Below are 27,999 nucleotides of genomic sequence, written 5' to 3' on the forward strand. Positions count from 1 at the left end.
AGTCACTTTTTAGGTTTGTTTTATTTAGATGACAATGATTGAGATTCGACAATATTATTATGAAATCTCATTTAACTGTTGCACGAAAATGTGCATTTGAAAACCATAACTGGCACGCAGATCAGTAGGAGTGGTAAGAAATTCGCATTCCACATGATAAAGTTTGCCGACTCCTCGTGTAGCCTATTACCGGCAACTTCAGGAGAGTAACAGCAGAATCTGCGAAAGCCAGTAGGAGCGGGAGGTAGATGATTGGGACAGGTTATGTTTTTTGTTCTGGTTATCTTGATCTCTGGCTCCCTCTTGAGTCATTTGTGTATTGTTTTTATCAGACAAGCTTAATGCATACAGTATATACAGTAGTTGATTTGATTATAACAGGTTGTCTGTATGGAAAAACACACTTTAAAATGTTTCCCAATCAATTGGTCAAAAGAACTGATTACTTTCGGTCAACCAAGATTTGTTTTTTTGGGGGGGGGGGGGGGGGCAGCTCTAACTATTAGTATCTTCTTTAAAAAGCTACGCACTATGGAATTCATAATTTTGTACTCACAGCCTCTATTTTGTAGGGGAAGTTCAAGTTTGAGAACTCTGCATCCAGTTTCTTGGTATATTGTTCAGATGTTTTCACATAGCTCACGCCAAGGTTTTCAACTGTCTTCAACACTGGAATGACAAAACAAGATCAAAACACCATGCAACTTCAGTTATGTATATAAAAGGGGAGTCAGATAAATGTATCCAGTTAGTGGTAACACTACTTGACACCCAGCGTCATAACACAGTCATAACAGCTGACAACCTGTCATAACCCATATTTACACCTGTTGTGACACTGTATATTATTATTGTATGGCTTGTAATGACACCTAAATAAGTGTCAAAACCCACATTTATTCAAATGCATTTTTCCCTGCCAAGAAGTTTACTTTCGTTTGAAAGTTTCTTAAGTAATTTGTTGTTGTAATGAATTCTACAGTCATGTTTTTTCCCCGATCATATTTTAAATAACTTGCAGAAAATACACTGACACTCATGAAGCATTTTGACAAATTCTGTATCACTTTCCTTGGACAAAATGTTTAAAACTTTTGACACTGTCAAGCAGCATTATCATAGAAGCAAGATCACATACATGCCCATATGTCAGTCAAAAAGAGGATGTCTTATCCTGCTCCTAAAATCTTCTCCTGCTTTCATCCCAGTCATCAGCAACCGAGCATTTGGGTAGGTGCATGTTTGAGATTTTGTGCGCAATTGCAATGATAATATGGTCAATTTCAGAAAATGTTAAGTTATATAACATAAACATACTGTTGACAAGTAGACTATGGTGTAAAGTAACGTTTTGCCTTGTTTTGGGGTTGACACTTATGTAGGTAACCATAATAAAATAATGCAATGTCACAACAGGTCTAAATATGTGTCATGACAGTGTTATCACCATATTATGGCAGGTTATGATAAGTTATGTCAGCTGTTATGACATAAGTGTCAAGTAAAGTGTTACCAGTTAGTTCATAACAATACACGTGTAAACCAGAAGTAACTTAAGGTAGCTAAACAACTTACGTTTCAGCCTGTCTACAGCGAAGGTCTCAAACTCGGAGAGAGAAATGTTTTCGATGGGAGGCTGACCATAGAACTGAAGACAATGTCCATACAGCTGCTCAGTCTGAGAGTTGCCAATAAACTTCTTTCTTCTGCTGTAGAACTGCATGGTTCTTGAAGATGAAGCAAGGCATCTCAAATATTATTATGAGTTAACAAAATGATCTTCTTGGCTAGTACTGTACTCTCTTTGGTTATACTTATTATGTAGTTAGTCAAAGAGAACATCTCTGACAGTTGTCCAAAAGAAAAACGAACACACACTGCCTTCATAATAACATTATGGCAAGCTAACGTTAGCTAACTACCGTGCTACTGGTAACTACGGACAAGTTTGGGGTTTATATTTCATCAGTTACAATAGATAGCTAAAACGTTCTACAATTCTAACAACTTACCGGTATCTCGCTTCACTTATTTTATCAAGAGAGCTAGCTTTGCTTCTGTCTATTTGTCTTGATTCCCGCCAATTGCCACACAGCGCTCTAATCTCAGCGCGGGGAAATGACGTAAATGCGTTTCTGTCATTTCCGGTTTTCGCCACACTGACAAAGATACTTATAATTAACACAAGATAGTCATCTGTCTCGTTTACAGTGGACAAAACAAGCAAGGGCGTGGTGCAAAGACAATCACGAGCTAGCGAGATTCTATTGGCGCGTAGAAGCATACGTTTCCATTTATCCGTTAGGGAACGCCTCCTCTGTGAAGCGCGCGTGTGCACAAACTTAATTTGACCTTGCACTCCTTATAAACAACTGCATTTTTTGTTTTACTTTGGCAAAGCGTCAACTCTATAAAACATAGCGTATTTGTAACAGATTGTAGTTTTGGGAACAGAAAAATGTATTGAGATATATGTTTCATACTCTCCCACAACCCGCGACTGGACTTTCTCTCACTACCATATTTGGTGGTGAAAAAACTTTCTAAACCGATGCTTCATCTTACTTTTTTTCTGCTTCAGCTTTACGCCGACTCTGTGTCTCGTGACATTCTTCCCCACCTCTAACCACATATCTAGGATCAGAACACCCTTCCCGGAAACTCGGAGGTGGATAGAAAAATATAACTAGGGAAACTGACCATTGATCAGTGTTTGGGGGGAGTAGTCACACAATCTGTGAAGTAATTTGAGTAATTACGACACAACCTGTCCACAAACAGACTCGAGATCAGCTAGGATGTGTATTTGAATGTATTTTACACGCTTTGCATTTCAGAAACTGACCCAGGGACAGAAGAGAGTTGCAGTTAACTGTGGATCTTCTATTGCTGCCGGAAACCAAAAGCGTTTATAGCAACCGGACTGCAGTTGTGGGTTCTCACTAGTAACCCAGCAACAAAGTAAAAAATGTCTATATCGTAAAAATGAATGGAAACGGGAATTAGCTTTTTGGTCTTAATTTAAGGTTAGGGTTATGTATAAGGTTAGCAGTGTGGTTAGGTTTAACATCTGATTTTATGAAGATCAATTATAGAAATAGGCGGGGTTTATCCATAATACTGACTTTGTGGCTGTGGTAACTTGCAGTTTGGGAGAGCTGAGCAAACAGCTAGCAAGGCAACTAAAATGTCTTGATTACAAATAGTCGCTTTGTGAAATATAATTAGACGACTTGTTACATAGATGAAACGCGTTGATATTTAGCTCCTCTTGTTGTGTCAACATCATGATAGCTTTCGCTAGTTATTGTTGAATGATTTGTGACATTGTCTAACGAGCTAGCAAGCCCAGCTAGATGCTATAGTACTCTGGGGAGACGTGCTAGCTAATATTAGCTGAACGTGGAGGCCGGACAATCCATCGTTCTTTAGTTTAGATAGCTAGCTAAATGAGCGTTTTAAATTATTTCAACGATTTGCTTGTTACTATGGTACAGTTTTCATTATAACTTATATATATTTTGGGGCAGGGAAAAAACGTTATTTATTATCTTTCATCGCGCAGCAATTCTATTTTGTATTAGTCCTGTTGCAGCCACTGAGGTATAATAAGGACGTTTGTATCTGGAAGACGAGAGTCGCACAGTCATGTAACTGTAATGCAGGTAAGATAAACAATGTTATGAGTTTTCACTATTGATACAATTGCTGTCTCAGATATTCTTTGTTTCCGTGTTCTTCATAAGGGAGAATGTGTATCAATCTTTGGACAGCCTCCGAACAAATAACATGAATACTAGCTAGCTATTAACGTTAATGTAAAAATATGAGTCTGCATGAATCTGACATCCTTAATTTATTTAGTGGATTTAAAAAATACTTTTTCTAACACTGTTCAGCAAGTCCTAAACCTCTGCAATATGCCCCATCCTCTCTCGGCTCAGTGTATGCAGAATTCCCGGGTGATGATGTCTTGCTACAGTTTGTACGCCAGACATGTGATAACTGTTTCCTTTACTGGGCGTTACAGGTACAAACATGTATTTAATATGTTTCAGTTTTTTTGTAGAACCACCTGCATCTGGACACGGACATTTATAAGATAAATTTTTTCCCCCAGAAATTGAACGAAGACCGTATCGCCAAAAGCAGGTTAGTTGAAAAATCTATGGCAGCGTTTGGTATAATCTAACCTGTAACGCCCAGTAATGGATACATAGTTATCACATATCTGGCGTACGAACTGTAGCTAGATGTTGTCTAGTAGTGTAAATGCGTTAGTAGTGCCATTCTAAAGTGAACCTCTTCAGCAGCTGCTGTTCATGTTCAGCAATTTGTCAATTACCTGTCTTCCAATTTAAAGTAGGCCATTGTGACCTTCTTAATAATGGAGTGTTTACATACACAAGTACTGTGGATGAATGCCTGGTTACCAGTTTGTTCCTTCAAAGTTACTAGCCTGACAATCTAACTATGCAATCTACAGGTAGGCCTAGACATACCAACACGTTCCTCTAAGACCAGTGTTTTATTTTATGCTAAATCTATCCATTCAGAGCATATGTGAAGTCAATGTAAGGGAATACGTTTTTGTACAGTGGAACATCCAGTTCTGCCAAGGTTTGCTGCATCTGCTGAATTTGAGCAGATTTCCTTTACGTGCATGTCACTGAAACAGAGTTTGCCAAATCTGAGCGAATGGTAAATTAAGCTGACGTGTCTTTGCATGCAGCTAAGTTACAGCCAGCACTGTATTCAGTTACCTTTGATGAGATGTTGTGGGAGAGCGTCTACTTTGTAACTCAATCTGTGGTCATTCCAGTTGCCTAGTAGCCACATCTACCTAGAATATTCCATATTTGTCTGTATAAGTTTTACTTGTTTTCAGTTTAGGTTACACAAGGACGTGGCTTGATTAATAGGTGTCAAGGTAGTGGTTTCATTGTGGTTGAGACGCCAGCCTGTTTACGGTGGGTTTTGGGTTTCGGATCATCCATTTTATGAATAGGACTAGCTGAGGGTAACAAACAACCGCTCTGAGCGTTTAAACTCAGGAAAAATGCCCACCTTGGCTTTGTGTGCCGTGGAACCATAGACAGATCAGCAACACATTCCTTGCATAGTCTGTTGAGGTTAAGTCAAACCAGAGCTTTTCACATTGTGAACAAAATGTTTTGTTTGGACTTAAGGTCACTGATAGCGATAGGCCCATAGCATTAGCCTCTGGTATTATTTTGCTACAAAGTTGATACTTTGTTTAGGCCAACATGTTGTGATATTGTTGATCACATTACCAGGCAAAGGGTTTGGGCTGCCGTGGGGATGTTTGCCTGCTCATATCCAGGAGATATGGGATTTAGCTAAACTGTCAGTTCCCATAAGACAGCATAGCCTAGTCATCTGGAGCATCGTGACCTCAACACTTGAATCCCAGCCAGGTCCACGCAGCCAGGTCCAGGCAGCCAGCTACCTAATGGAAAAGTGTGTGGGAGCAGAAAGATCGAGGCAGTGACTGAGCTAAGTGAAGCTGACTGTACCATGTAAGGATGAGGAATTCATTAGCCGATGTTACCTCAGAGGGCTGCAGCCTGGAAATGTATGCACTCATTACTGTAAGTCACTCTGGATAAGAGCGTTTGCTAAAGGACTAAAATATAAAATTGATGCACTGGCTAATATTTACACTCTGCTGTAAAACAGCAGACCGGAGGGCCAGCAAGTGATGCCAGCAAGTGATGGTTTTATGGGAAGACTGTGGAGCAGTGAGGTAGAAAGTGTTCTCCTCATCTAAACAAAGTACATCATATTGCTGAACAAACAGAAGGATGTTTTTATGTGGGCTAGGCTCGTCAGTCAGCGAGAATATAACTTGGACGTTGGAGCTGCAGAACGACGCAGGTTTTGGGCAGAGAAAATAACAATGATAAGACCTTAAGTCAGGTTTATCAAAATGTAAAACATAAGTTTGTCTCATTGTGTCTCTATCAGGAGGTGTCTAACTGATCCAGTGCCAGCCCCCCTGAAGTAACACCAGACTGCCTTGAAGTGTTAAGAAAACCCAGCAAGACACAGCCATGTTGGAGGAGGACATGGAAGTGGCCATCAAGGTGGTGGTGGTGGGCAATGGTGCGGTGGGGAAGTCCAGCATGATCCAGCGCTACTGCAAGGGCATCTTCACCAAGGACTACAAGAAGACCATCGGTGTGGACTTCCTGGAGAGGCAGATACTGTAAGGAGATTTTCTATTGGCAGTGTGTCTTACAAATAAACTGAGTATACAAAACATTGAGAACACCTGCTCTTTCCATGACATAGATTGAACAGGTGAATCAAAGTGAAAGCTATGATCCCTTATTGTTGTCACATGTTAAATCCACTTCAATCAGTGTAGATGAAGGGGAGGCCAGGTTAAATAAGGATTTTTATTTTATAAGAGATCTCTGGCATCCATGTCTAACGAACTGTTTTAGGTAACTGTGTTTTGGCTCAGCTCAAGAAAGACCTTTTAAAGTTTTGGCCTAACACAAAAAAAAAGTGCTTCCCAAAACTACTCATTCTCCTTATCATTCCAGTAAGTCTATTTTCCTTATTTTTATGCTTAACAGATGTGAAGCAAACCCATAACTCAAATGTAAAGTGTCAAGCGGTATTTCATTCTGCTGTTTATGAATAAGGCATGATAATGGCTTTGGTCACAGATAATGGACATGCAGTGCCCAGATGTATGAGGAGGCATAGTTATTCTCAGGAAATGCCAGAGAGAACTCTAACTGCATTGAATAATAGAGGCAAAATAGCCAGATGAAGGTGCGCTCACTGAAAGCTTAAAGTATTGTTTTTATACGGCAATAAAGGTGTGGAGGACATTTGACTGTCAGTACACTGTCCCTCCTCTAGCGCAGAACTGTTGTATGGGTAGTATCGGGTATGACAGTCAAGTAGAAATGTATACACACAATACAAAGTATTTTTAAAATTCCTTTTCTGTTCCTTTCCCAGAGTGAATGATGAAGATGTGAGATTGATGTTGTGGGACACAGCAGGGCAGGAAGAGTTTGATGCCATCACCAAGGCCTACTACCGCGGTAAGACTCCTCACTCACAGGGAAGGACATGATACTCCTTCACTGGGTCTGTCAGACAGGTCATTTTTCAGTATGGTGTTAGCTGTTGAACTGCAACATTATGTCCAGATTTTATTTCTGGGGGGGGGGGGGGGGGGGGGGGAAACAACAAATACAAACTGGGGTGTATGGAAATTGAACAATAGAAAAAATACATTTTTCATTAAAAAAGGTCCCTTTTCCAGGACCCTGTCTTTCAAAGATAATTCGTAAAAATCCAAATTACTTCACAGATCTTCATTGTAAAGGGTTTAAACACTGTTTCCCATGCTTGTTCAATGAACCATAAACAATTAATGAACATACACCTGTGAAACGGTCGTTAAGACACTAACAGCTGTCCAGACGGTAGGCAAAGGTGCCTAGACGATAGGCAATTAAGGTCACAGTTATGAAAAGTTAGGACACTATAAAGAAGCCTTTCTACTGACACTGAAAAACACCAAAAGAAAGAGGCCCAGGGTCTCAGCTCATCTACGTGAACGTGCCTTAGGCATGCTGCAAGGAGGCATGAGGGCTGCAGATGTGGCCAGGGAAATAAATTGCTATGTCCGTAATGTGAGACGCCTAAGACAGCGCTACAAGGAGACAGGACGGACAGCTGATCGTCCTCGCAGTGGCAGACCACGTGTAACAACACCTGCACAGGATCGGTACATCCGAACATCACATCTGTGGAACAGGTTCAAGATGGCAACAACAACTGCCAAGTTACATCAGGAACGCACAATCCCTCCATCAGTGCTCAGACTGTCCGCAATAGGCTGAGAGAGGCTGGACTGAGGGCTTGTAGGTTCTCACCAGACATCACTGGCAACAACGTCGCCTATGGGAACAAACTCACTGTTGCTGGACCAGACAGGACTGGCAAAAAGTGCTCTTCACCGACAAGCCCTTTGTCTCACCAGGGGTGATGGTCGGATTCGCGTTTGTCGTCAAAGGAATGAGCGTTACACCGAGGCCGGTACTCTGGAGCGGGATCGATTTGGAAGTGGATGGTCCGTCATGGTCTGGGGCGGTGTGTCACAGCCTCATAGGGCTGAGCTTGTTGTTGTTGCAGGCAATCTCAACGCTGTGCGTTACAGGGAAGACATCCTCCTCCCTCATGTGGTACCCTTCCTGTAGGCTCATCCTGACATGACCCTCCAGCGTGACAATGCTACCAGCCATACTGCTCGTTCTGTGCGTGATTTCCTGCAAGACAGGAATGTCAGTGTTCTGCCATGGTTAGCGAAGAGCCCGGATCTCAATCCCATTGAGCACGTCTGGGACCTGTTGGATTGGAGGGTGCGGGCTAGGGCCATGCCCCCAGAAATGTCTGCGAACTTGCAGGTGCTTTGGTGAAAGAGTGGGGTAACATCTCACAGCAAGAACTGGCAAATCTTGTACATAATGCAGCTGGTGGCCACACCAGATACTGACTGTTGCTTTTGATTTTGACCCCCTCTTTGTTCAGGGACACATTATTCCATTGCTGTTTGTCACATGTCTGTGGAACTTGTTCAGTTTGTCTCAGTTGGTGAATCTTGCTATGTTCATACAAATATTTACACTTAAGTTTGCTGAAAATTAACGCAGTTGACAGTGGGAGGACGTTTCTTTTTTTGCTGAGTTTATATATACAAATCAGTTATTTGATTTGAAAGCATGTGTGCGTGCTGTGAAGATTTATTATATATATTTTTTATTTTATTTCACCTTTATTTAACCAGGTAGGCTAGTTGAGAACAAGTTCTCATTTGCAACTGCGACCTGGCCAAGATAAAGCATAGCAGTGTGAACAGACAACAACACAGAGTTACACATGGAGTAAACAATAAACAAGTCAATAACATGGTAGAAAAAAGAGAATCTATATACAATGTGTGCAAAAGGCATGAGGTAGGCAATAAATCGAGTAATTACAATTTAGCAGATTAACACGAGTGATAAATCATCAGATGATCATGTGCAAGAAGAGATACTGGTGTGCAAAAGAGCAGAAAAGTAAATAAATAAAAGCAGTATGGGAGGTGAGGTAGGTAAATTGGGTGGGTAGTTTACAGATGGACTATGTACAGCTGCAGCGATCGGTTAGCTGCTCGGATAGCAGATTTTTAAAGTTGTAGAGGGAGATAAAAGTCTCCAACTTCAGAGATTTTTGCAATTCGTTCCAGTCGCAGGCAGCAGAGAACTGGAAGGAAAGGCGTCCAAATGAGGTTTTGGCTTTAGGGATGATCAGTGAGATACACCTGCTGGAGCGCGTGCTACGGGTGGGTGTAGCCATCGTGACCAGTGAACTGAGATAAGGCGGCACTTTACCTAGCATAGCCTTGTAGATGACCTGGAGCCAGTGGGTCTGACGACGAACATGTAGCGAGGGCCAGCCGACTAGGGCATACAGGTCGCAGTGGTGGGTCGTATAAGGTGCTTTAGTAACAAAACGGATGGCACTGTGATAGACTGCATCCAGTTTGCTGAGTAGAGTATTGGAAGCTATTTTGTAGATGACATCGCCGAAGTCGAGGATCGGTAGGATAGTCAGTTTTACTAGGGTAAGTTTGGCGGCGTGAGTGAAGGAGGCTTTGTTGCGGAATAGAAAGCCGACTCTAGATTTGATTTTGGATTGGAGATGTTTGATATGAGTCTGGAAGGAGAGTTTGCAGTCTAGCCAGACACCTAGGTACTTATAGATGTCCACATATTCTAGGTCGGAGCCGTCCAGGGTGGTGATGCTAGTCGGGCGTGCGGGTGCAGGCAGCGAACGGTTGAAAAGTATGCATTTGGTTTTACTAGCGTTTAAGAGCAGTTGGAGGCCACGGAAGGAGTGTTGTATGGCATTGAAGCTCGCTTGGAGGTTAGATAGCACAGTGTCCAAGGAAGGTCCGGAAGTGTACAGAATGGTGTCGTTTGCATAGAGGTGGATCAGGGAATCGCCCGCAGCAAGAGCAACATCATTGATGTATACAGAGAAAAGAGTCGGCCCGAGAATTGAACCCTGTGGTACCCCCATAGAGACTGCCAGAGGACCGGACAACATGCCCTCCGATTTGACACACTGAACTCTGTCTGCAAAGTAGTTGGTGAACCAGGCAAGGCAGTCATTAGAAAAACCGAGGCTACTGAGTCTGCCGATAAGAATATGGTGATTGACAGAGTCGAAAGCCTTGGCCAGGTCGATGAAGACGGCTGCACAGTAATGTCTTTTATCGATGGCGGTTATGACATCGTTTAGTACCTTGAGCGTGGCTGAGGTGCACCCGTGACCGGCTCGGAAAACCGGATTGCACAGCGGAGAAGGTACGGTGGGATTCGAGATGGTCAGTGATCTGTTTGTTGACTTGGCTTTCGAAGACCTTAGATAGGCAGGGCAGGATGGATATAGGTCTGTAACAGTTTGGGTCCAGGGTGTCTCCCCCCTTTGAAGAGGGGCCAGCCATTGAGAAATGTTTGTTGAAGTTTTCGATTATCATGGACTTATCAGTGGTGACCGTGTTACCTAGCCTCAGTGAAGTGGGCAGCTGGGAGGAGGTGCTCTTGTTTTCCATGGACTTTACAGTATCCCAGAACTTTTTGGAGTTAGAGCTACAGGATGCAAATTTCTGCTTGAAAAAGCTGGCCTTTGCTTTCCTGACTGACTGCGTGTATTGGTTCCTGACTTCCCTGAACAGTTGCATATCGCGGGGGCTCTTCGATGCTATTGCAGTTCGCCACAGGATGTTTTTGTGCTGGTCGAGGGCAGTCAGGTCTGGAGTGAACCAAGGGCTATATCTGTTCTTGGTTCTGCATTTTTTGAACGGAGCATGCTTGTCTAATATGGTGAGGAAGTAACTTTTAAAGAATGACCAGGCATCCTCAACTGACGGGATGAGGTCAATATCCTTCCAGGGTACCCGGGCCAGGTCGATTAGAAAGGCCTGCTCGCAGAAGTGTTTTAGGGAGCGTTTGACAGTGATGAGGGGTGGTCGTTTGGCCGCGGACCCGTGGCGGATACAGGCAATGAGGCAGTGATCGCTGAGATCTTGATTGAAGACAGCAGAGGTGTATTTGGAGGGCAAGTTGGTCAGGATAATGTCTATTAGGGTGCCCATGTTTACGGATTTAGGGTTGTACCTGGTGGGTTCCTTGATGATTTGTGTGAGATTGAGGGCATCAAGCTTAGATTGTAGGACTGCCGGGGTGTTAAGCATATCCCAGTTTAGGTCACCTAACAGAACAAACTCTGAAGCTAGATGGGGAGCGATCAATTCACAGATGGTGTCCAGGGCACAGCTGGGAGCTGAGGGAGGTCGGTAGCAGGCGGCAACAGTGAGAGACTTATTTCTGGAGAGATTAATTTTTAAAATTAGAAGTTCGAACTGTTTGGGCACAGACCTGGAAAGTATGACAGAACTTTGCAGGCTATCTCTGCAGTAGATTGCAACTCCTCCCCCTTTGGCAGTTCTATCTTGACGGAAAGTGTTATAGTTGGGTATGGAAATCTCAGAATTTTTGGTGGCCTTCCTAAGCCAGGATTCGGACACGGCGAGGACATCAGGGTTGGCAGAGTGTGCTAAAGCGGTGAGTAAGGCAAACTTAGGGAGGAGGCTTCTGATGTTGACATGCATGAGGCCAAGGCTTTTTCGATCACAGAAGTCAACAAATGAGGGTGACTGGGGACATGCAGGGCCTGGGTTTACCTCCACATCACCCGAGGAACAGAGGAGTAGTAGGATGAGGGTGCGGCTAAAGGCTATCAAAACTGGTCGCCTAGAGCGTTGGGGACAATGAATAAAAGGAGCAGATTTATGGGCGTGGTAGAATAGATTCTGGGCATAATGTGCAGACCAGGGTATGGTGGGGCACGGGTACAGCGGAGGCAAGCCCAGGCACTGGGTGATGATAAGAGAGGTTGTATCTCTGGACATGCTGGTCTCAATGGGTGAGGTTACCGCATGTGTGGGGGGTGGGGACAAAGGAGGTATCAGAGGTACGGAGAGTGGAACTACGGGGTCCATTGCAAACCAAAACAATGATAACTAGCCTGAACAACAGTATGCAAGGCATATTGATATTTGAGGGAGACATGCAATAAGGCGTAAAGTGATTGCAGGTCTTGATTGGGAGAGCTAGCTAAAACAACAGGTGATATAACAGCAGCTAGTCAGCTAACACAGCAACAGTAGGTAAAAATGGCGACGGCTAGGCAGAGAGGGTCGGATTAACTACACACAGATCCTGAGTTAAAGCACAGAGCCGACAGATAAAACACAAATAAACGGAATGGAGTACCGTGAATTAATGGACAGTCAAGCAGGCATCAGCTATGTAGCCAAGTGATCATAGTGTCCAGGGGGCAGCCGTAGATGGAGCAGTGAGGCCTCCACTAAGCTAGCCCGCGGCGTTTAAAGATAGTAGTCCGGGGGGAGGTCTGCTCAGACGGAGGGGGTCTGCTCAGACGGAGGCCGGTTGAGGGCACAGCGGATGGGCTATTCGTCTGCAGACCAGACGTGGTCGTGTCGGCAGAGAATCCAAGCCGGATGGCGATGGCGAAAGAGAGGTTGTCTGTTCAGATAGCAGCCGATATGCTCAAGACATCTAACGATTAGCGTGCCGCAGTTAGCATATGGGCGTTCAGGTTACGTCGCGATGGAGGGGCCAGTTGAATAACTCCCTCGGGCAGATAACGTCGGTATCCCAGTCGTGAAGGCCCGGTGGGGCTCCGCATCGGCAGTAAACGGGTCCGGATAGGTGATTGTAGCCCAGGAGTGGCTGATGGAACTCTTCAGCTGGCTAGCTCCGGGATAATTGGTGTTTGCTCCGGAGTTGATGTTAGCCAATAGTCACTCGGATAGCAGCTGGTTAGCTGCAAGATCCAGGTGTAAATGTCCAGAGCTTGCGGTAAAAATCCGGGGATATGGAGAGAAAAAAGGTCTGGTATGCTCTGGTCTGAGTCGCGTTGTACAAAACTGGCAATAGTTTTCCGAGCTAAAGGATAGCTGATGAGCGCTAGCTGTGGTTAGCTGAACTACTAACGTTAGCTTGTGAGCTGGCTAACTTCTGGCTAGCTTCTGTTGTTGATTTCGGATACGAGGTGAATAATACCTTTGAGGGAAAAAAACAATCCGCACCACATTTGGTGAGGTGGGTTGTAGGAGAGTGTTTTGAAGTTGAGTTTTTAAGGAGAAAAAAACATATATAAAAAGAAATGCGAAGAAAAATATATAAAATATATATACACGGGACAGGACGAGGACAAAGGACATCTGACTGCTACGCCATCTTGGATTACAAGATCCATCATTGTGGTGACAGCTGGTCTTTGTATGTGTTCCAGGTGCCCAGGCGTGTGTTCTGGTCTTCTCCACTACCGACAGGGAGTCGTTCGAGGCAGTCGGCAGCTGGTGGGAGAAGGTGGAGCTAGAAGTGGGAGACATCCCCACTGTCCTAGTGCAGAACAAGATTGACCTTCTGGATGACACGATGATCAAAAAGTAAGACTTCCTGTGACCAATTTCCCTTTTTGGACTTGGCTTGTTGTATAAGATGCATGGCTTGTAGAACATAAATCTTAATTAGATATTCTGATATTTCAAGCATGGCAGAATTGATCAGTAATCCTTGCTCTTTTTCTCCTGGTACTGTAGTGAGGAGGCAGAAGGTCTGGCCAAGAAGCTCAAGTTGAGGTTTTACAGAACCTCTGTAAAGGAGGACCTCAATGTCAATGAAGGTGAGATACAGAACTTGTGTACAACTAACCAGTTAAAATAACTGTTAGGAAGGATGCAATGGGAATCACTAATTTAAAAAATAAATAAAAAATCTACCGTTTCTTCTTTTCAGTTTTCAAATACCTAGCAGATAAGTATCTGCAGCGACTCAAGCGGCAAACAGCAGAGGAGCCCGAGGCAGTGCATACAGCAGGCAATAAAATTGGTAAGCATCCTGATAACCATGCCAGTTAGTCCAGACCTCTGGGATTGATTTGTACAAAGCCACAGGGATTTTGTGTCGTACTGCTAGTTCTGCAATGATAGTTAGTGTTTTGGATCTGTTTTTTTCCCACCAACAACATTAAACCCTTACACTCGTGGAAATTGTACATGGACATGCCCACATTGAAATGGTTCTTACCAAGAAAATAATAAAATGAGACACATTATGCATAACCTTTGCATTTTATATTTACTGTACATTTCTCATTTCTCCATGATATTCAGTAACATGATGACAACTTTCATGTAAAATGTAGGGTTCATACAACATAGAATGAAAAAGGGGTCTTGAGTAAGATGTCTGTCTCCGGGCTCTATTTTAATCAAATGTACCTAATGGTAAATTTTAGCACAGCCACATGGTGCTTTTGAGTTGTGGGTATTTTCACAGCGGGAATCATTGGTGCAATAGCTGTCGGTGGCACAAAGGTCTGGGTTTTGATGAATAAATAAGTTGTAGGTGTTGCGAGGGCTTGACCACTCACTTGGCCAATCAACTTTCTCCATGGCTTAATACTGCATGCAGTTGTCTCAAGTTGTGTAGGCTATTGACGGTATTTGCGTAATCAACTCTATTTGCGTAATCAACTCTAATTTGTTTGCCGTTTTTGGAGTCCACATTGTTCGAGTTGGCTTTAACATGTAGACCTAAAGGTCTTTACGCATCACATTCACACTTGTCCAGAAAAAAATATATTAGGCTCCTATAAATTGTACAGTATGTGCAAGACACATTCTCAATCAGCAAGATAAATTCACAATTGATATGGCATTATAGGACTGAATAATTTAAATAAGTTTGGAAGAGCTTTTGAAGAAACTAACGCTATCCCATTTCAAGTTTTTGTTTCAAACGCATACCTGTGTTCTCAACATTGGTCCAATTAAAAATCTGGATTGTGGTGCATTATTTGAAAGCTTATTCTATTGCCAGCATGACTAGCTAAATTATAAAATACGGTCTTGCAGTATTGGCCTTTCACAAGGTACTTTATTAAAACATAAGTTTGCTATGTGTTTTGGGGTTTTAGGCTGGGTTTCTGTATAGCACTTTGACATCGGCTGATGTAAAAAGAGCTTTATAAATACATTTGATTGATTGATATTCATCGAATGGAGTAAAAAGTGCTTTCAGGTGAGCTTACCGTGGCAAATTTTAGTCACAATATGGTGAACATGGGCTTATGGTGTTCAGAACAACTCAAAGTAAACTTTGATACTGTAAATTGCAAGTTTTGTTGTAACTTTTGTGTGTCAGAAATTAATCTTTAAAGTTGTATCACGTCATTTACACATCTCTACCCTAACAGGCGTTTTCAACACCACAAGTAGTAACCTATCTAGTCAGAACTCCAGCAATGGCCGTGAAATCATCAGCTTGAGGCCCAACAAACAGAGGACCAAGAAGAGCAAAAACCTCTTCAGTAGCTGCAGCCTTCTTTAGAATCAATCCATTCCCTTCAATACTGTAAGTTTTGACTGCCATATGTGAGGGAAAGAGTCTTGATTGGTGAATGATTGTGTATTACAGGGGTAGATTCTTTCACAGACCAAAGTCTGCATAGGATACGGTATGTTATATCAATTTGAGCTCAACCTAGATCTAATCTGCACCTGCGCATTGTGCCTATCATGACGTTGAGCATCTTTCCAGATCCAGTCCAGCCTTTGATTCGCATGGATAGATGTGAGATCTAAAGCACCAGTATGGTGAAAGTAACAATAGTCCTCCTGGTGGCTGCAATGGATACCAAAACCTATGTTGTAGCATGAATGGAATTCTTGAAGCTTATCTTTTGGGAAATTGGGGTTGGGCGTTGCAGGGTTTTCCCCATTTACACCCTTCAACATGTTGTAGGGAAGGGTTACATTCTAGTTCACTAACAAGACATCTTTGTATGTTCATATGTGATTTTTACAGATTACCATTTGTGCATTTGACTGTTCATCTGTGCAATATGTTTATTGTAAGAGATATACTGATTATTTTGTACCATATTTTGTTTAAAATATTAATGGAATATGGTTCAATCTATGCTGTATATTGTGGATAAAGACTTGGACATAATTGTTCATTGTTTTCTGAAAGGTATTTTTATATGAATTTGAAGTGTTTAACAAATGTTGGCAGAAAATGAGTTGCCTAAAACTTAACATAGTGCCAAATATTTTCTTAACTTCCTTTTATTGTTGTAAGAAATTTACATTTTTTAAAGTGAGGTAGGAGTGATTGGTAGTTGTATGAGAATACTGAATTACAACAAAGACCAATAGAATGTGCTCTTATATTACCAAATACGATTTGAGATTCGCACAATAAGCTCTCTACTTGAGTCACAAAATTATAAAATGTACTGATCTTATAGAATGGATGAGCCAGTGAAGAGTGTTTTGTTACACAGACAATACCAATCAATATATCTCTCTTTATCTTGTTAGCACACAGGTGTTTCATAGGATACTAGAAATCACAATTGTTTACATGTTACATATTGCAGCATTTAAATCATATGCAGTTGAAGTTGGACGTTTACATATGAAGTTGGAGTCATTAAAACTTGTTTTTCAACCACTCCACAAATTTCTTGTTAACAAACTATAGTTTTGGCAAGTGGGTTAGGACATCTACTTTGCGCATGACACAAGTACATTTTCCAACAATTGTTTACAGACAGATTATTTCACTTATAATTCACTGTATCGCAATTTCAGTGGGTCAGAAGTTTACATACACTAAGTTGACTGTGCCTTTAAACAACTTGGAAAATTCCAGAAAATATCATGGCTTTAGAAGCTTCTGATAGGCTAATTGACATCATTTGAGTCAATTGGAGATGTACCTGTGGATGTATTTCAAGGCCTACCTTCAAACTCAGTGCCTCTTTGCTTGACATCATGGGAAAATCAAAAGAATTCAGCCAAGACCTCAGAAAAAAAATTGTAGACCTCCACAAGTCTGGTTCATCCTTGGGGGCAAAATACAAATGCCTGAAGGTACCAAGTTCATCTGTACAAACAATAGTAAGCAGGTATAAACACCAAGAGGCCACGCAGCCGTCATACCACTGAGGAAGGAGATGCGTTCTGTCTCCTAGAGATGAACGTACTTTGGTGCGAAAAGTTCAAATCAATCCCAGAACAACCGCAAAGGACCTTGTGAAGATGCTGGAAGAAACGGGTACAAAAATATCTATATCCACAGTAAAACGAGTCCTATATCGACATAACCTGAAAGGCTGCTCAGCAAGGAAGAAGCCACTGCTCCAAAGCCGCCATAAAAAAGCCAGACTACGGTTTGCAACTGCACATGGGGACAAATATTGTACTTTCAGAGAAATGTCCTCTGGTCTGATGAAACAAAAATAGAACTGTTTGGCCATAATGACCATTGTTATGTTTGGAGGAAAAAGGGGGGTGCTTGCAAGCTGAAGAACCATCCCAACAGTGAAGCACGGGGGTGGCAGCATCATGTTGTGGGGGTGCTTTGCTGCAGGAGGGACTGGTGCACTTCACAAAATAGATGACATCATGAGGATGGAAAATTATGTGGATATATTGAAGCAACATCTCAAGACATCAGTCGGGAAGTTAAAGCTTGGTCGCAAATGGGTCTTCCAAATGGACAATGACCCCAGGCCATTTTGCCACAACTTTGGAAGTATGCTAAAGGACAACAAAGTCACGCTATTGCAGTGGCCATCACAAAGCCCTGACCTCAATCCTATAGAAAAGTTGTGGGCAGAACTGAAAAAGCGTGTTCGAGCAAGGAGGCCTACAAACCTGACTGGGTTACACCAGCTCTGTCAGGAGGAATAGGCCAAAATTCGCCCAACTTCTTGTGGGAAGCTTGTGCAAGGCTAGGCTACCCAAAACGTTTGACCGAAGTTAAACAGTTTAAAGGCATTGCTACCAAATACTAATTGAGTGTATGTAAAATTCTGACCCACTGGGAATGTGATGAAAGAAATAAAAGTTGAAATAAATCATTCTCTCTAGTATTATTCTGACATTTCACATTCTTAAAATAAAGTGGTGATCCTAACTGACCTAAGACAGGGAATTTTTACTATGACTAAATGTCAGGAATTGTGAAACTGAGTATTTTTGTTAAGGTGTATGTAAACTTCCTACTTCAACTGTATGTGCTTTATTTGTTTCTACTGTGCTTCAATTGTAACATCTTTAATGTGCTCATATTTGTGAGTCTAATATGTATATTTGTTACATTTATACTGAACAAAAATATAAACGCAACATGCAATAATTTCAATGATTTTACTGAGTTACAGTTCGTATAAGGAAATCATTAAATTGAAGTAGTCATTAGTCCCTAGTCTATGGATTTCACATGCAGGGGCGTGGGCCTGGGAGGGCAGGCCCAGCCAATCAGAATTTGTTTTTCCCCTCAAAAGGGATTTATTACAGACAGAAATACTCCTCAGTTTTAGCAGCTGTCCGTGTGGCTGGTCTCAGACGATCCCGCAGGTGAAGAAGCTGGATGTGGAGTTCCTGGGCTTGCGTGGTTACACATGGTCTGCTGTTGTGAGGCCGGTTGGACGTACTGCTAAATTATCTAAAATGATGTTGGAGGTGGCTTATGGTAGAGAAATTAACATTAAATTCTCTGGCAACAGGTCTGTTGGACATTCCTGCAGTCAGCATGTCAATTGCACCTACCCTCAACACTTAAGACCTTTGTGGCGTTGTTTAACAACTGCACATTTTAGTGGCCTTTTATTGTACTCATCGCAAGATGCACCTGTGTAATGATCATGCTGTTTAATGAGCTTCTTGATGTACCACACCAGTCAGGTGGATGGATTGTCTTGGCAAAGGAGAAATGTTCACTAACAGTGATGTAAAGAAATTTGAAAGAAGTAAGCTTTTTGTGCACATTAACAATTTCTGTGATGTTTTATGTCAGCTTATGAAACATGGGACCAACAGTTTTGACATGTTGCATTTTATATTTTTGTTCAGTATATATTTGTTAGTTTCGGGAGAAATGAACACTACATATTGTTTTACAGAAATATCAAATTTCATGTGTGATTGAAAAGAGATCTCATAATGAATGGTCTCTTGATAGAATGTTCTTAACATTATGAACAGAACTACAGGATAGCTTTGTAATGGCTTCATTTTCTCACCTAGTCATCATGCTTGGATATTCTGTACTGTTTCCACTCTGACCGCTATGTTGGCTTTTCTGAGGCAAGACTAGTAATTTCTGCTCTAATTTCACTGTAGGACAGAAATGAAAGTCTCATTCTTTATACTGTGCTCGTCATTATAACTTCTAGTTACCCATTTAATACTATTCACAAATCAAAATGGCACCATGGTTATAAGTACATTCTACTGTATATAGAAAAGATACCCTAATATTTAGTCTGTGTTTTGGTATCAGTAAATGTGGAATGAAAACTTGCATGCTTGCCTTGTTTTTTGTTTTTTTCAAGTGAATGAATATGGAACCACAGTTTAATGCCACAAAGCCTTGTCCATGTATGTTTACATTCTCATTCATTGTGTATCTGTAAACATATTTTTGTTTAACTAGTTTGATTTAAAGACTCCTGCTTAGTAAATATTGTAAATCACACACCATCCTTAACAGTTGCTGTTTGTAAAAAAATTCCATTTTGTTCAAATGGACTAAAGGCACTTTAACAATGAGATGTTTTAATGATGTTTGTCTCCTGAAAATACACAATGTTTATATTGACCATTTAATGAATTAATAATTAAATCAGTTACCATTCTTATAATATATGGTCAAGTGCTCTTTCACTCAGGTGTTGTGAGAATCACTGTAATCCATTCTGATGTTATTCAATTTTGCAGATGGCTTACTGATTTATTACATACTGCTTCCATTAACTTTGTTTCTAGATAACCTAGCCTGAGTGCCAGACTGTTTCTGCTCTTATTCCAACTCCTTATGGAATTGCCATGCCAAACATTGTTTGTCAGCTTGACGTAGGCAAGAGCACAATATACCTGGGACCAGGCTAAAGACTTAACTAAATGTTATATTTTGTCAGAATTGTGTGACACCAAGTTGTAGTTAGTTTCTCACCTAGTTTGTTAATTTATATTACTTTGATTTAACAGTGTCTCAAGGTGTGCCACACATGCAGTACTTGCACCTGCAGCTTTGTTGAAAATCTGTTCGATGGTGATCTAGCATAAATAAAATCTGTTTGATGGTGGTCTAGCATAAATAAAATCTCTATTTTGATTGTTTTCAACATTTTCTGTAATTTCCACTTTACACACTGCTGATAGTAAATCTTAATGTACAGTTTTATTGTAAAATGTTAAATGAAGCATTAAAAAAAGTATTAAAACGTATTAGCTACACTTTGAATATTTGTTTATTTTACCCACCTTTTCAATTGTGTGTAGTTTGTTAGAATTACAGGTAGAAACATTGCAATGAGACCATCCCCCAAAGATTGTAGAATAACAATGTCTTTCAGCAAGTGGAATACATAAATCATATTTATTTAAAACATCAGTGACTTGCTTTGGAAAAACCTAAATGTGTGTGTTAATGGACAAATTAAAATGACTGCCTAGTATTACTTACATACATACATACATGTACTGTGCATGTTGCTCACTTTGCACCTGCATGTGAAATGCCTATTCATGATGTATTGACATAGTACATTGTCTCTAATGATGTCTGTGACCACAGCAAAGAGCTCTGACAGATACCGTTACTTTGGCTATTTCTGGAGGGGTTGTTCACAATTCCATACGTACCTAACACATCCCTACATAAAGATATGAACCTTCTGTTTTGAGTTAGGTTGTGACCTATAATCCAGGTTTACTGTAATGATCTGAGAGTAGCAAAACATTTGTCAATAGATACCATGTCAAGGATTAACACTTAAGATGTAAGTGATCATACTAAGATAATTAAACAACTATTTAGATGCATTTTGAAATGCTTAAATGAGTGACAGCCTGTGTGCTTATTGCAACTAGATAAGGCAGTGTGCAGGTAACTTCACATTCAGGGGAGAAAAAAAAAATGTGACTGCAATAAATTTATATGCAATTTGTGGTGACGGTTTGAATGTGACAGTGTTAGTAGTGTCATGGTTGGCACGTTTCGTCTCAATATTGTTTTAAGCGTTCGTTTTAGGACTGATGCCCAACAGCATTCTACTCAATGTCTTCTGATTGGGTGTCGATTAAGATTTAGTCAAAAGTGCATTACTTTGGCTTGGAAATACAATTAGTAGGAAAACCTTTCATTTTGATGTTACCAGATTGACTTTAGATGCAGTATAACATTAGCTAGCTAGCTAAGATTAAGGGGAGACCACTGGATTTTAGCTAGCTAATGTTAGCATTGCTAGCTATTTTTATTAGGGGGGGGTTAATCAGTATGAGTGCCATCATTTGCCATTGGCACTGTTTAAGTCATCCATTTTCCGATGATCCATTATCTTTATATTCTTCTCAGCATTATCCACATTTCTTATCAGAGTTTCAAGCCGCCTCTTGATTTTCTTCTGATCTTCCAAGGCGCAGGTGATGACGATCGTCTGGAATTTTGTATCGATAGGAACAGGTGGTGCTTCGGTCACACAGGCAGCGTGCAGTGCCATCAGGCGCTTTCTGGCACCATCCATGTCGTCAAGCAACTTTGCTGCAATCTCATCAATCAAAGAGGTAGCTTTGTGTAACGCATCCTCCTGTGTGGAGTTCCTTATGGTTTCCACTGAGATTTCAACTGTTAGCGTCCTACCCAGAAGACGATTAGCAGTTAAAGATAGTTCCTCTCGCTCTCCTGAAAAAGAGATATATATATGACAGTGCAGTGCTATACAGTGCTATCAGAGGTAGGCGTTAACAGGACAGTTCACTCTAAAGTAAAAGTTTGTCAGATGTACAAAAACCTAACAGAAGTTCTAATGTCAAGAATTCCTGTCTATGCCAAAAATGTAGATCAGCTATAGGCCTATGTCTCCCGACACCCCAAATGAAAGAAAAAGATGAACAGCGAATGGGATTGCATGGTATCTACCTTTACCATTCATTTTGGATTGAGGTAGGCTATATAGCTGGATTTGCACAAGATATGACAGGACTTGGACTCAACACAAGACCCATTTTTAGATCTAAAAACATCTGACAAACTTTGATTGGCGTGAACTATCCCTTCAAATAAAAATTTCAACCAGTTAAGTGTCCCTTTTAATTAAACCAAATGTAGGCCTATGACGTAGTCAGCAGGCAGAAGTTATCTGATGGCTGTCAAACAACACAAAGCCTACCGTCACAAATGCTGCGCATTTCTTCACTGTTCTTTATGGATTGTATCAAATCCAGTAAGCACTCTCTCTCCTGTTCCATCGAAGTTGCGGCTTCACGTAAAGCCTCCACCCTAAAACAGATGTCATTGTCATGAGATATTTCGATAGAATATAGTGAGTGTAGGCCTACGTGACTCAGAGACTGTTGTGAACATATTATTCATCCCATTGCCTATGCTACAACTTTATCAGTGTTTATTTTTTATTACTGTTTAAATAACGCTATTGTTATTTTAGAGGACAAATACAGTCTGGCACCGTAAAATGTTAAAATAAACCAGACGATAATAAACGATAAGGTCCTATTCTGCACTTTAGTGTGCACACATGTATTCAGAGAACTTTCTTCCTTCTTCCACTGTCACCCTTTCTATGTTTAGAATCAGTTTAAAACAGCTGTCACATGTCACCGTAGTAGCACATGGAGAGATTGTGTAGCCTAATAGGCTACTGTGTGTATTCTTTAAAGCTACTAGACAAAAATATTTTTGATACCGTTACATACAGTATTCATGCCGTTAGACTAGCCTTCTGTAAAATACCTTATTTCCAGCTGGTCCAAACTTTGAAGTAATTGTCCAGAGCGATCTGCCATAGACATTGATCTGCTGAATTTGCCTTTAGCGGCTTCAGTCATTTTAGCGTGGTGGATTTTCGCTTGAGCCATGGTTAGTGAGTATAATGATCTCCCTCGAGATTCAATTCCAATGGACACCTAACGGTACACTACTAGATGGTCTCTAGCGTGCAGTGTAGAGGCTTCTGTCTGACAGATAGCGCCCCAGAGTAAACATTTCCAAACATGGGCTGGAACGTCCCTTTCTGTTCTAACCAACCCCTCGGACAGGATTGAGGAGTACACTTCGGGAACGTTCAAGAAGATTGGATTCTTTCTGCACTGCAGCCAGTAGAATGACCTGGGGGGGACATATGAATAAAAAAAGTATTCCCTCGTGATCGATATAACAACTTATTTATCTCATAATCACGACATAACAAAAGTGGACATATTGATGATAGATTGACAGTATGGCTGAGGCGGCAGATCCCATGGTGGATCAGAGCATATGTTTTTAGTGATTGTAACACTAAGGGATGGTACTGTATATTTCATGCTAACATCATGCTTTCGTTTTTGTTTGGAGCTCATTATCAGCAAGCTAAATGTCCCTCACCTTGAGCAAAAAGCTCTTGGGGCATCAAAGCCCTTATTGGGCATTTAAGCCCAGAACGATGCCTGACAGGCAAATCTGTCTCCCAGGCTGTGTGTCACCCCCAAGACCACAGCCAGTTGCGTGCAAGAAACAACGCAGCAAACTTTATTAGTATTGTGAACGAGCTAGCTAATTAAACTCAGCAAAAAAATAAACGTCCTCACTGCCAACTGCGTTTATTTTCAGCAAACTGAACATGTGTAAATATGTGTATGAACATAACAAGATTCAACAACTGAGACGTAAACTGAACAAGTTCCACAGACATTTGACTAACAGAAATGGAATAATGTGTCCCTGAACAAAGGGGGGGGGGGGGGGGGGGGGGGGGGGGGGTCAAAATCAAAAGTAACAGTCAGTGTCTGGTGTGGCCATTAGCTGCATTAAGTGCTGCAGTGCATCTCCTCCTCATGGACTGCACCAGATTTGCCCGTTCTTGCTGTGAGATGTTACCCCACTCTTCAACCAAGGCACCTGCAAGTTCCCTGACATTTCTAGGGGGAATGGCCCTATCCCTCACCCTCTGATCCAACAGGTCCCAGACGTGCTCAATGGGATTGAGATCCGCCCTCCACCTCCAAAGTACAGGCCTCGGTGTAACGCTCATTCCTTCGACGATAAACACAAATCCATCAGTGAAGAGCACTTTTTGCCAGTCCTGTCTGATCCAGCGATGGTGGGTTTGTGCCCATAGGCGACGTTGTTGCCGATGATGTCTGGTGAGGACCTGCCTTACAACAGGCCTACAAGCCCTCAGTCCAGCCTCTCTCAGCCTATAGCGGACAGTCTGAGCACTGATCGAGGGATTGTGCGTTCCTGGTGTAACTCGAGCAGTTGTTGCCATCCTGTACCTGTCCCACAGGTGTGATGTTCGGATGTACCAATCCTGTGCAGGTGTTGTTACACGTGGTCTGCCACTGCGAGGACGATCAGCTGTCCGTCCTGTCTCCCTGTAGCGCTGTCTTAGGCGTCTCACAGTATGGACATTGCAATTTATTGCCCTGGCCACATCAGCAGTCCTCATGCCTCCTTGCAGCATGCCTAAGACACGTTCACACAGATGAGCAGGGACCCTGGGCATCTTTCTTTTGGTGTTTTTCAGAGTCAGTAGAAATGCCTCTTTAGTGTTCTAAGTTTTCATAACTGTGACCTTAATTGCCTACTGTCTGTAAGCTGTTAGTGTCCTAACGACCGTTCCACAGGTGCATGTTCATTAATTGTTTATGGTTCATTGAACAAGCATGGGAAACAGTGTTTAAACCCTTTACAATGAAGATCTGTGAAGTTATTTGGATTTTTACAAATTATCTTTGAAAGACAGGGTCCTGAAAAATTGATGTTTCTTTAGTTAGCTAGGTAGTCTTGTTAGCCAGTTAGCTAGCTCATTATCTTTGGTGGTTATTAGCTTGCATAACTGATATACATACAGTTGGAGTCATTAAAACTCGTTTCGACTCCACAAATTTCTTGTTAAAAAACTATAGTTTTGGCAAGTTGTTTATGACATCTACTTTGTTTATGACACAAGTAATTTTTCCAACAAATTATTTAACTTATAAATCACTGTATCACAATTCCAGTGGGTCAGAGGATTACATACACTAAGTTGACAGTGACTTTAAACAGCTTGTAAAATTTCAGAAAATGATGTCATGGCTTTAGAAGCTTCTAATAGGCTAATTGACATCATTTGAGTCAATTGGAGGTGTACCTGTGGATGTATTTCAAAGCTTACCTTGTATTTCAAGGCCTATCCCAACCGTGAAGCACGGGGGTGGCAGCATCATGTTGTGGGGGTGCTTTGCTGCAGGAGGGACTGGTGCATTTCACAAAATAGATGACATCATGATGATGGAAAATTATGTGGATATATTGAAGCAACATCTCAAGACATCAGTCAGGAAGTTAAAGCTTGGTTGCAAATGGGTCTTGGAGTGGCCATCACAAAGCCCTCACCTCAATCCTATAGAAAATTTGTGGGCAGAACTGAAAAAGCGTATTCGAGCAAGGAGGCCGACAAACCTGACTCAGTTACACCAGCTCTGTCAGGAGGAATGGGCCAAACTTCACCCAACTTCTTGTGGGAAGCTTGTGCAAGGCTACCCAAAACGTTTGAACGAAGTTAAACAATTTAAAGGCATTGCTAGCAAATACTAATTGAGTGTATGTAAACTTCTGACCCACTGGGAATGTGATGAAAGAAATAAAAGCTGAAATAAATCATTCTCTCTACTATTATTCTGACATTTCACATTCTTAAAATAAAGTGGTGATCCTAACTGACCTAAGACAGGGAATTTTCACTTGGATAAAATTTCAGGAATTGTGAAAAACTGAGTTTAAATGTATTTTCCAAAGAGTATGGGTGTTATCCCCGGTTGTCTGTATCAATTCCTAATCTGGCCCTCATACCATCATGGCCACCCAATCACCCCCAGCTTCCAATTGGCTCATTCATCCCCCCTCCTCTCCCCTGTAACTATTCCCCAGGTCATTGTTGTAAATGAGAATGTTTTGTTCAGTCAACTTACCTGGTAAAATAAGGGTTAAATAAAAACAGACGGCTGCCTGTCAGGCATTGTTCAGGGCTTAAATGCCCGCATTTTGAACAACGCAGTTGCAGAGCTCCTTGATGATCTGGTTATTGTGCATCTGAACAAATGTATGGATGATATGTGGTACTTTTGAGTACCTCATGATCTCGATAAAAAAATATTGTTAGGTCGTGATCACAAGAAAATTATCTTGTGATCTCGACAAAACTTATGTTATGTAGTGTTCATGAGATAAATAAGTTGTGATCTCGACATAAGGAACAATTTTCTTATTCATATGTCCTCTCTGGACTTCGATACAAAATAGAGGAGGGTTGTCTTACTTTTGTTTTGCTTTGGGGAGGGTTGGAGATGGAGATCTTCACAGGTCCAACAGATCCATTATTTTGAGAGGGTCCGGGTACTATAGTCAGACTTTTGTCTCGGATTTGGGTGGGTCTGATATAATTGCCATAGTCTCGGGTATGTGCAATTAAAATAAATTTACTGACTGGACACGATTGGACCCGTCGTTTGTTTTATCATTGTTATTAATATTATTATATATCATTATTATAGGCCTATTAAAAAATCTAAACCAGTTCTTTAAATATGCAAAAATATTTTTCTTTCATTTTATTGAGATATTTTCAGTGGCGAAATTAAGTTCGTACCGTCTTTTTAATGTTGTGCTCCGTACTTAGTCTAGTTTAAGATATGTCTATAGGGGCCTCCCGAGTGGCGCAGCGGTCTGGGGTTCGATCCCAGGCTGTTTCGTACCCGACCATGACTGGGAGACCATTGAAGCGGCGCACATTTGTCCCAGCCTTGTCCGGTTTAGGGGAGGGTTTGGCCGGCCGGGATGTCCATGTCCCATCACGCTCTAGCGACTCCATGTGGCGGGCAGTGCGGCTTCGCAGGGCCGTGTTTCTGAGGACGCATGGCTCTTGACCTTCAGCTCTGCGGAGTCAGCACGGGAGTTGCAGCGATGGAACAAGACTGTATCTACCAATTAAAAATCACGAAAAAGGGGTTAAAAAAACAACTAAGATAGGTCTATAGGCATCTTCCTTTATATTTACTTTTAAGGCCTACAGTGCCTTCGGAAAGTATTCAGACCACTTCACTTTTTCCACATTGTTACGTTACAGCATTATACTAAAATTGATTAAATAGTTTTTTTGCCCCATCAATCTACACATCAATGACGAAGCAAAAACAGATGTTGAAATTTTTGCTAATACACAAACACATTTACATAAGTATTCAGACCCATTACACAGTACTTTGTTGAAGCACCTTTGGCAGTGATTACAGCATTGAGTCTTCTTGGGTATGACGCTACAAGCTTGGCACACCTGCATTTAGGGAGTTTCTCCCCTTCTTTTCTGCAGATCCTCTCAAGCTCTGTCAGGTTGGATGGGGAACGTTGCTGCAAAGCTATTTTCAGGTCTCTCCAGAGATGTTCGATCGGGTTCAAGTACGGGCAATCTGGCTGGGCCACTCAAGGACATTCAGAGACTTGTCCCGAAGCCACTCCTGCGTTGTCTTGGCTGTGGGCTTAAGGTCATTGTCCTGTTGGAAGGTGAACCTTCGCCCCAGTCTGAGGTCCTGAGCGCTCTGGATCAGGTTTTCATCAAGGATCTCTCTGTACTCAGTAGTGTAATGTACTTAAGTAAAAATACTTTAAAGTACTACTTAAGTAGTTTTATGGCGTATCTGCACTTTACTACTTATATTGTTGGTTACTTTTACTTCACTACATTCCTAAAGAAAATAAAGTACTTTTTACTCCATACATTTTCCCTGACACCCAAAAGTACTCATTACATTTT

The 27,999-nt window shown here is 41.5% G+C and overlaps 3 protein-coding genes across 6 annotated transcripts in view; 1 reads left to right on the plus strand and 2 right to left on the minus strand.

Annotated features, from left to right (window-relative positions):
• The window catches only part of prim2 (DNA primase subunit 2), a 112,423-nt gene extending 110,292 nt beyond the window's left edge, over window positions 1-2,131 (minus strand). The window contains exons 1-3 of the mRNA XM_055930051.1: window positions 2,013-2,131; window positions 1,576-1,727; window positions 557-669 (exon numbers count right to left, since the gene is read on the minus strand). Of these exons, the coding sequence (XP_055786026.1) occupies window positions 557-669; window positions 1,576-1,723 (261 nt within the window). The 5' untranslated portion in view covers window positions 1,724-1,727; window positions 2,013-2,131. The remainder of the gene's footprint in view (window positions 1-556; window positions 670-1,575; window positions 1,728-2,012) is intronic.
• A 731-nt stretch (window positions 2,132-2,862) lies between these two features.
• On the plus strand, window positions 2,863-20,434 carry LOC129859866 (ras-related protein Rab-23-like). Of its 4 annotated transcripts, XM_055930085.1 has the most exons (9): window positions 2,863-3,665; window positions 3,945-4,030; window positions 4,121-4,152; window positions 5,989-6,229; window positions 7,000-7,085; window positions 13,420-13,576; window positions 13,730-13,812; window positions 13,926-14,018; window positions 15,388-20,434. In XM_055930085.1, exons 4-9 carry the CDS (start codon window positions 6,075-6,077, stop codon window positions 15,519-15,521), a joined length of 708 nt encoding a protein of 235 aa, XP_055786060.1. In that variant the 5' UTR covers window positions 2,863-3,665; window positions 3,945-4,030; window positions 4,121-4,152; window positions 5,989-6,074; the 3' UTR covers window positions 15,522-20,434. The 4 variants fall into 4 exon arrangements, with proteins under 4 accessions (XP_055786060.1, XP_055786049.1, XP_055786070.1 ...); XM_055930074.1 differs by lacking the exon at window positions 3,945-4,030 and having other exon boundaries at window positions 4,059-4,152; XM_055930095.1 differs by lacking the exon at window positions 3,945-4,030.
• Window positions 20,435-20,571: 137 nt separating this feature from the next.
• Window positions 20,572-23,234, minus strand: LOC129859879 (BAG family molecular chaperone regulator 2-like). Its single transcript, XM_055930106.1, has 3 exons — window positions 22,959-23,234; window positions 22,378-22,487; window positions 20,572-21,890 (listed from the first exon to the last, which is right to left on the minus strand). Exons 1-3 carry the CDS (start codon window positions 23,081-23,083, stop codon window positions 21,496-21,498), a joined length of 630 nt encoding a protein of 209 aa, XP_055786081.1. The 5' UTR covers window positions 23,084-23,234; the 3' UTR covers window positions 20,572-21,495.
• Between the last annotated feature and the right edge of the window lie 4,765 nt (window positions 23,235-27,999).

This window comes from Salvelinus fontinalis, chromosome 1 (genome assembly GCF_029448725.1).
Source record: "Salvelinus fontinalis isolate EN_2023a chromosome 1, ASM2944872v1, whole genome shotgun sequence".
Classification (NCBI taxonomy): domain Eukaryota; kingdom Metazoa; phylum Chordata; class Actinopteri; order Salmoniformes; family Salmonidae; genus Salvelinus; species Salvelinus fontinalis.

Coding starts and splice junctions, on each gene's coding strand:
- LOC129859879 (XM_055930106.1), bottom strand. CDS start 23,083: ATGGCTCAAGCGAAAATCCACCACGCTAAAATGACTGAAGCCGCTAAA. Junction 22,488..22,958: donor TTGGACCAGCTGGAAATAAG/GTATTTTACAGA, acceptor CATCTGTTTTAG/GGTGGAGGCTTTACGTGAAG. Junction 21,891..22,377: donor AATGCGCAGCATTTGTGACG/GTAGGCTTTGTG, acceptor TCTCTTTTTCAG/GAGAGCGAGAGGAACTATCT.
- LOC129859866 (XM_055930085.1), top strand. CDS start 6,075: ATGTTGGAGGAGGACATGGAAGTGGCCATCAAGGTGGTGGTGGTGGGC. Junction 7,086..13,419: donor CACCAAGGCCTACTACCGCG/GTAAGACTCCTC, acceptor TATGTGTTCCAG/GTGCCCAGGCGTGTGTTCTG. Junction 13,813..13,925: donor GGACCTCAATGTCAATGAAG/GTGAGATACAGA, acceptor TCTTCTTTTCAG/TTTTCAAATACCTAGCAGAT.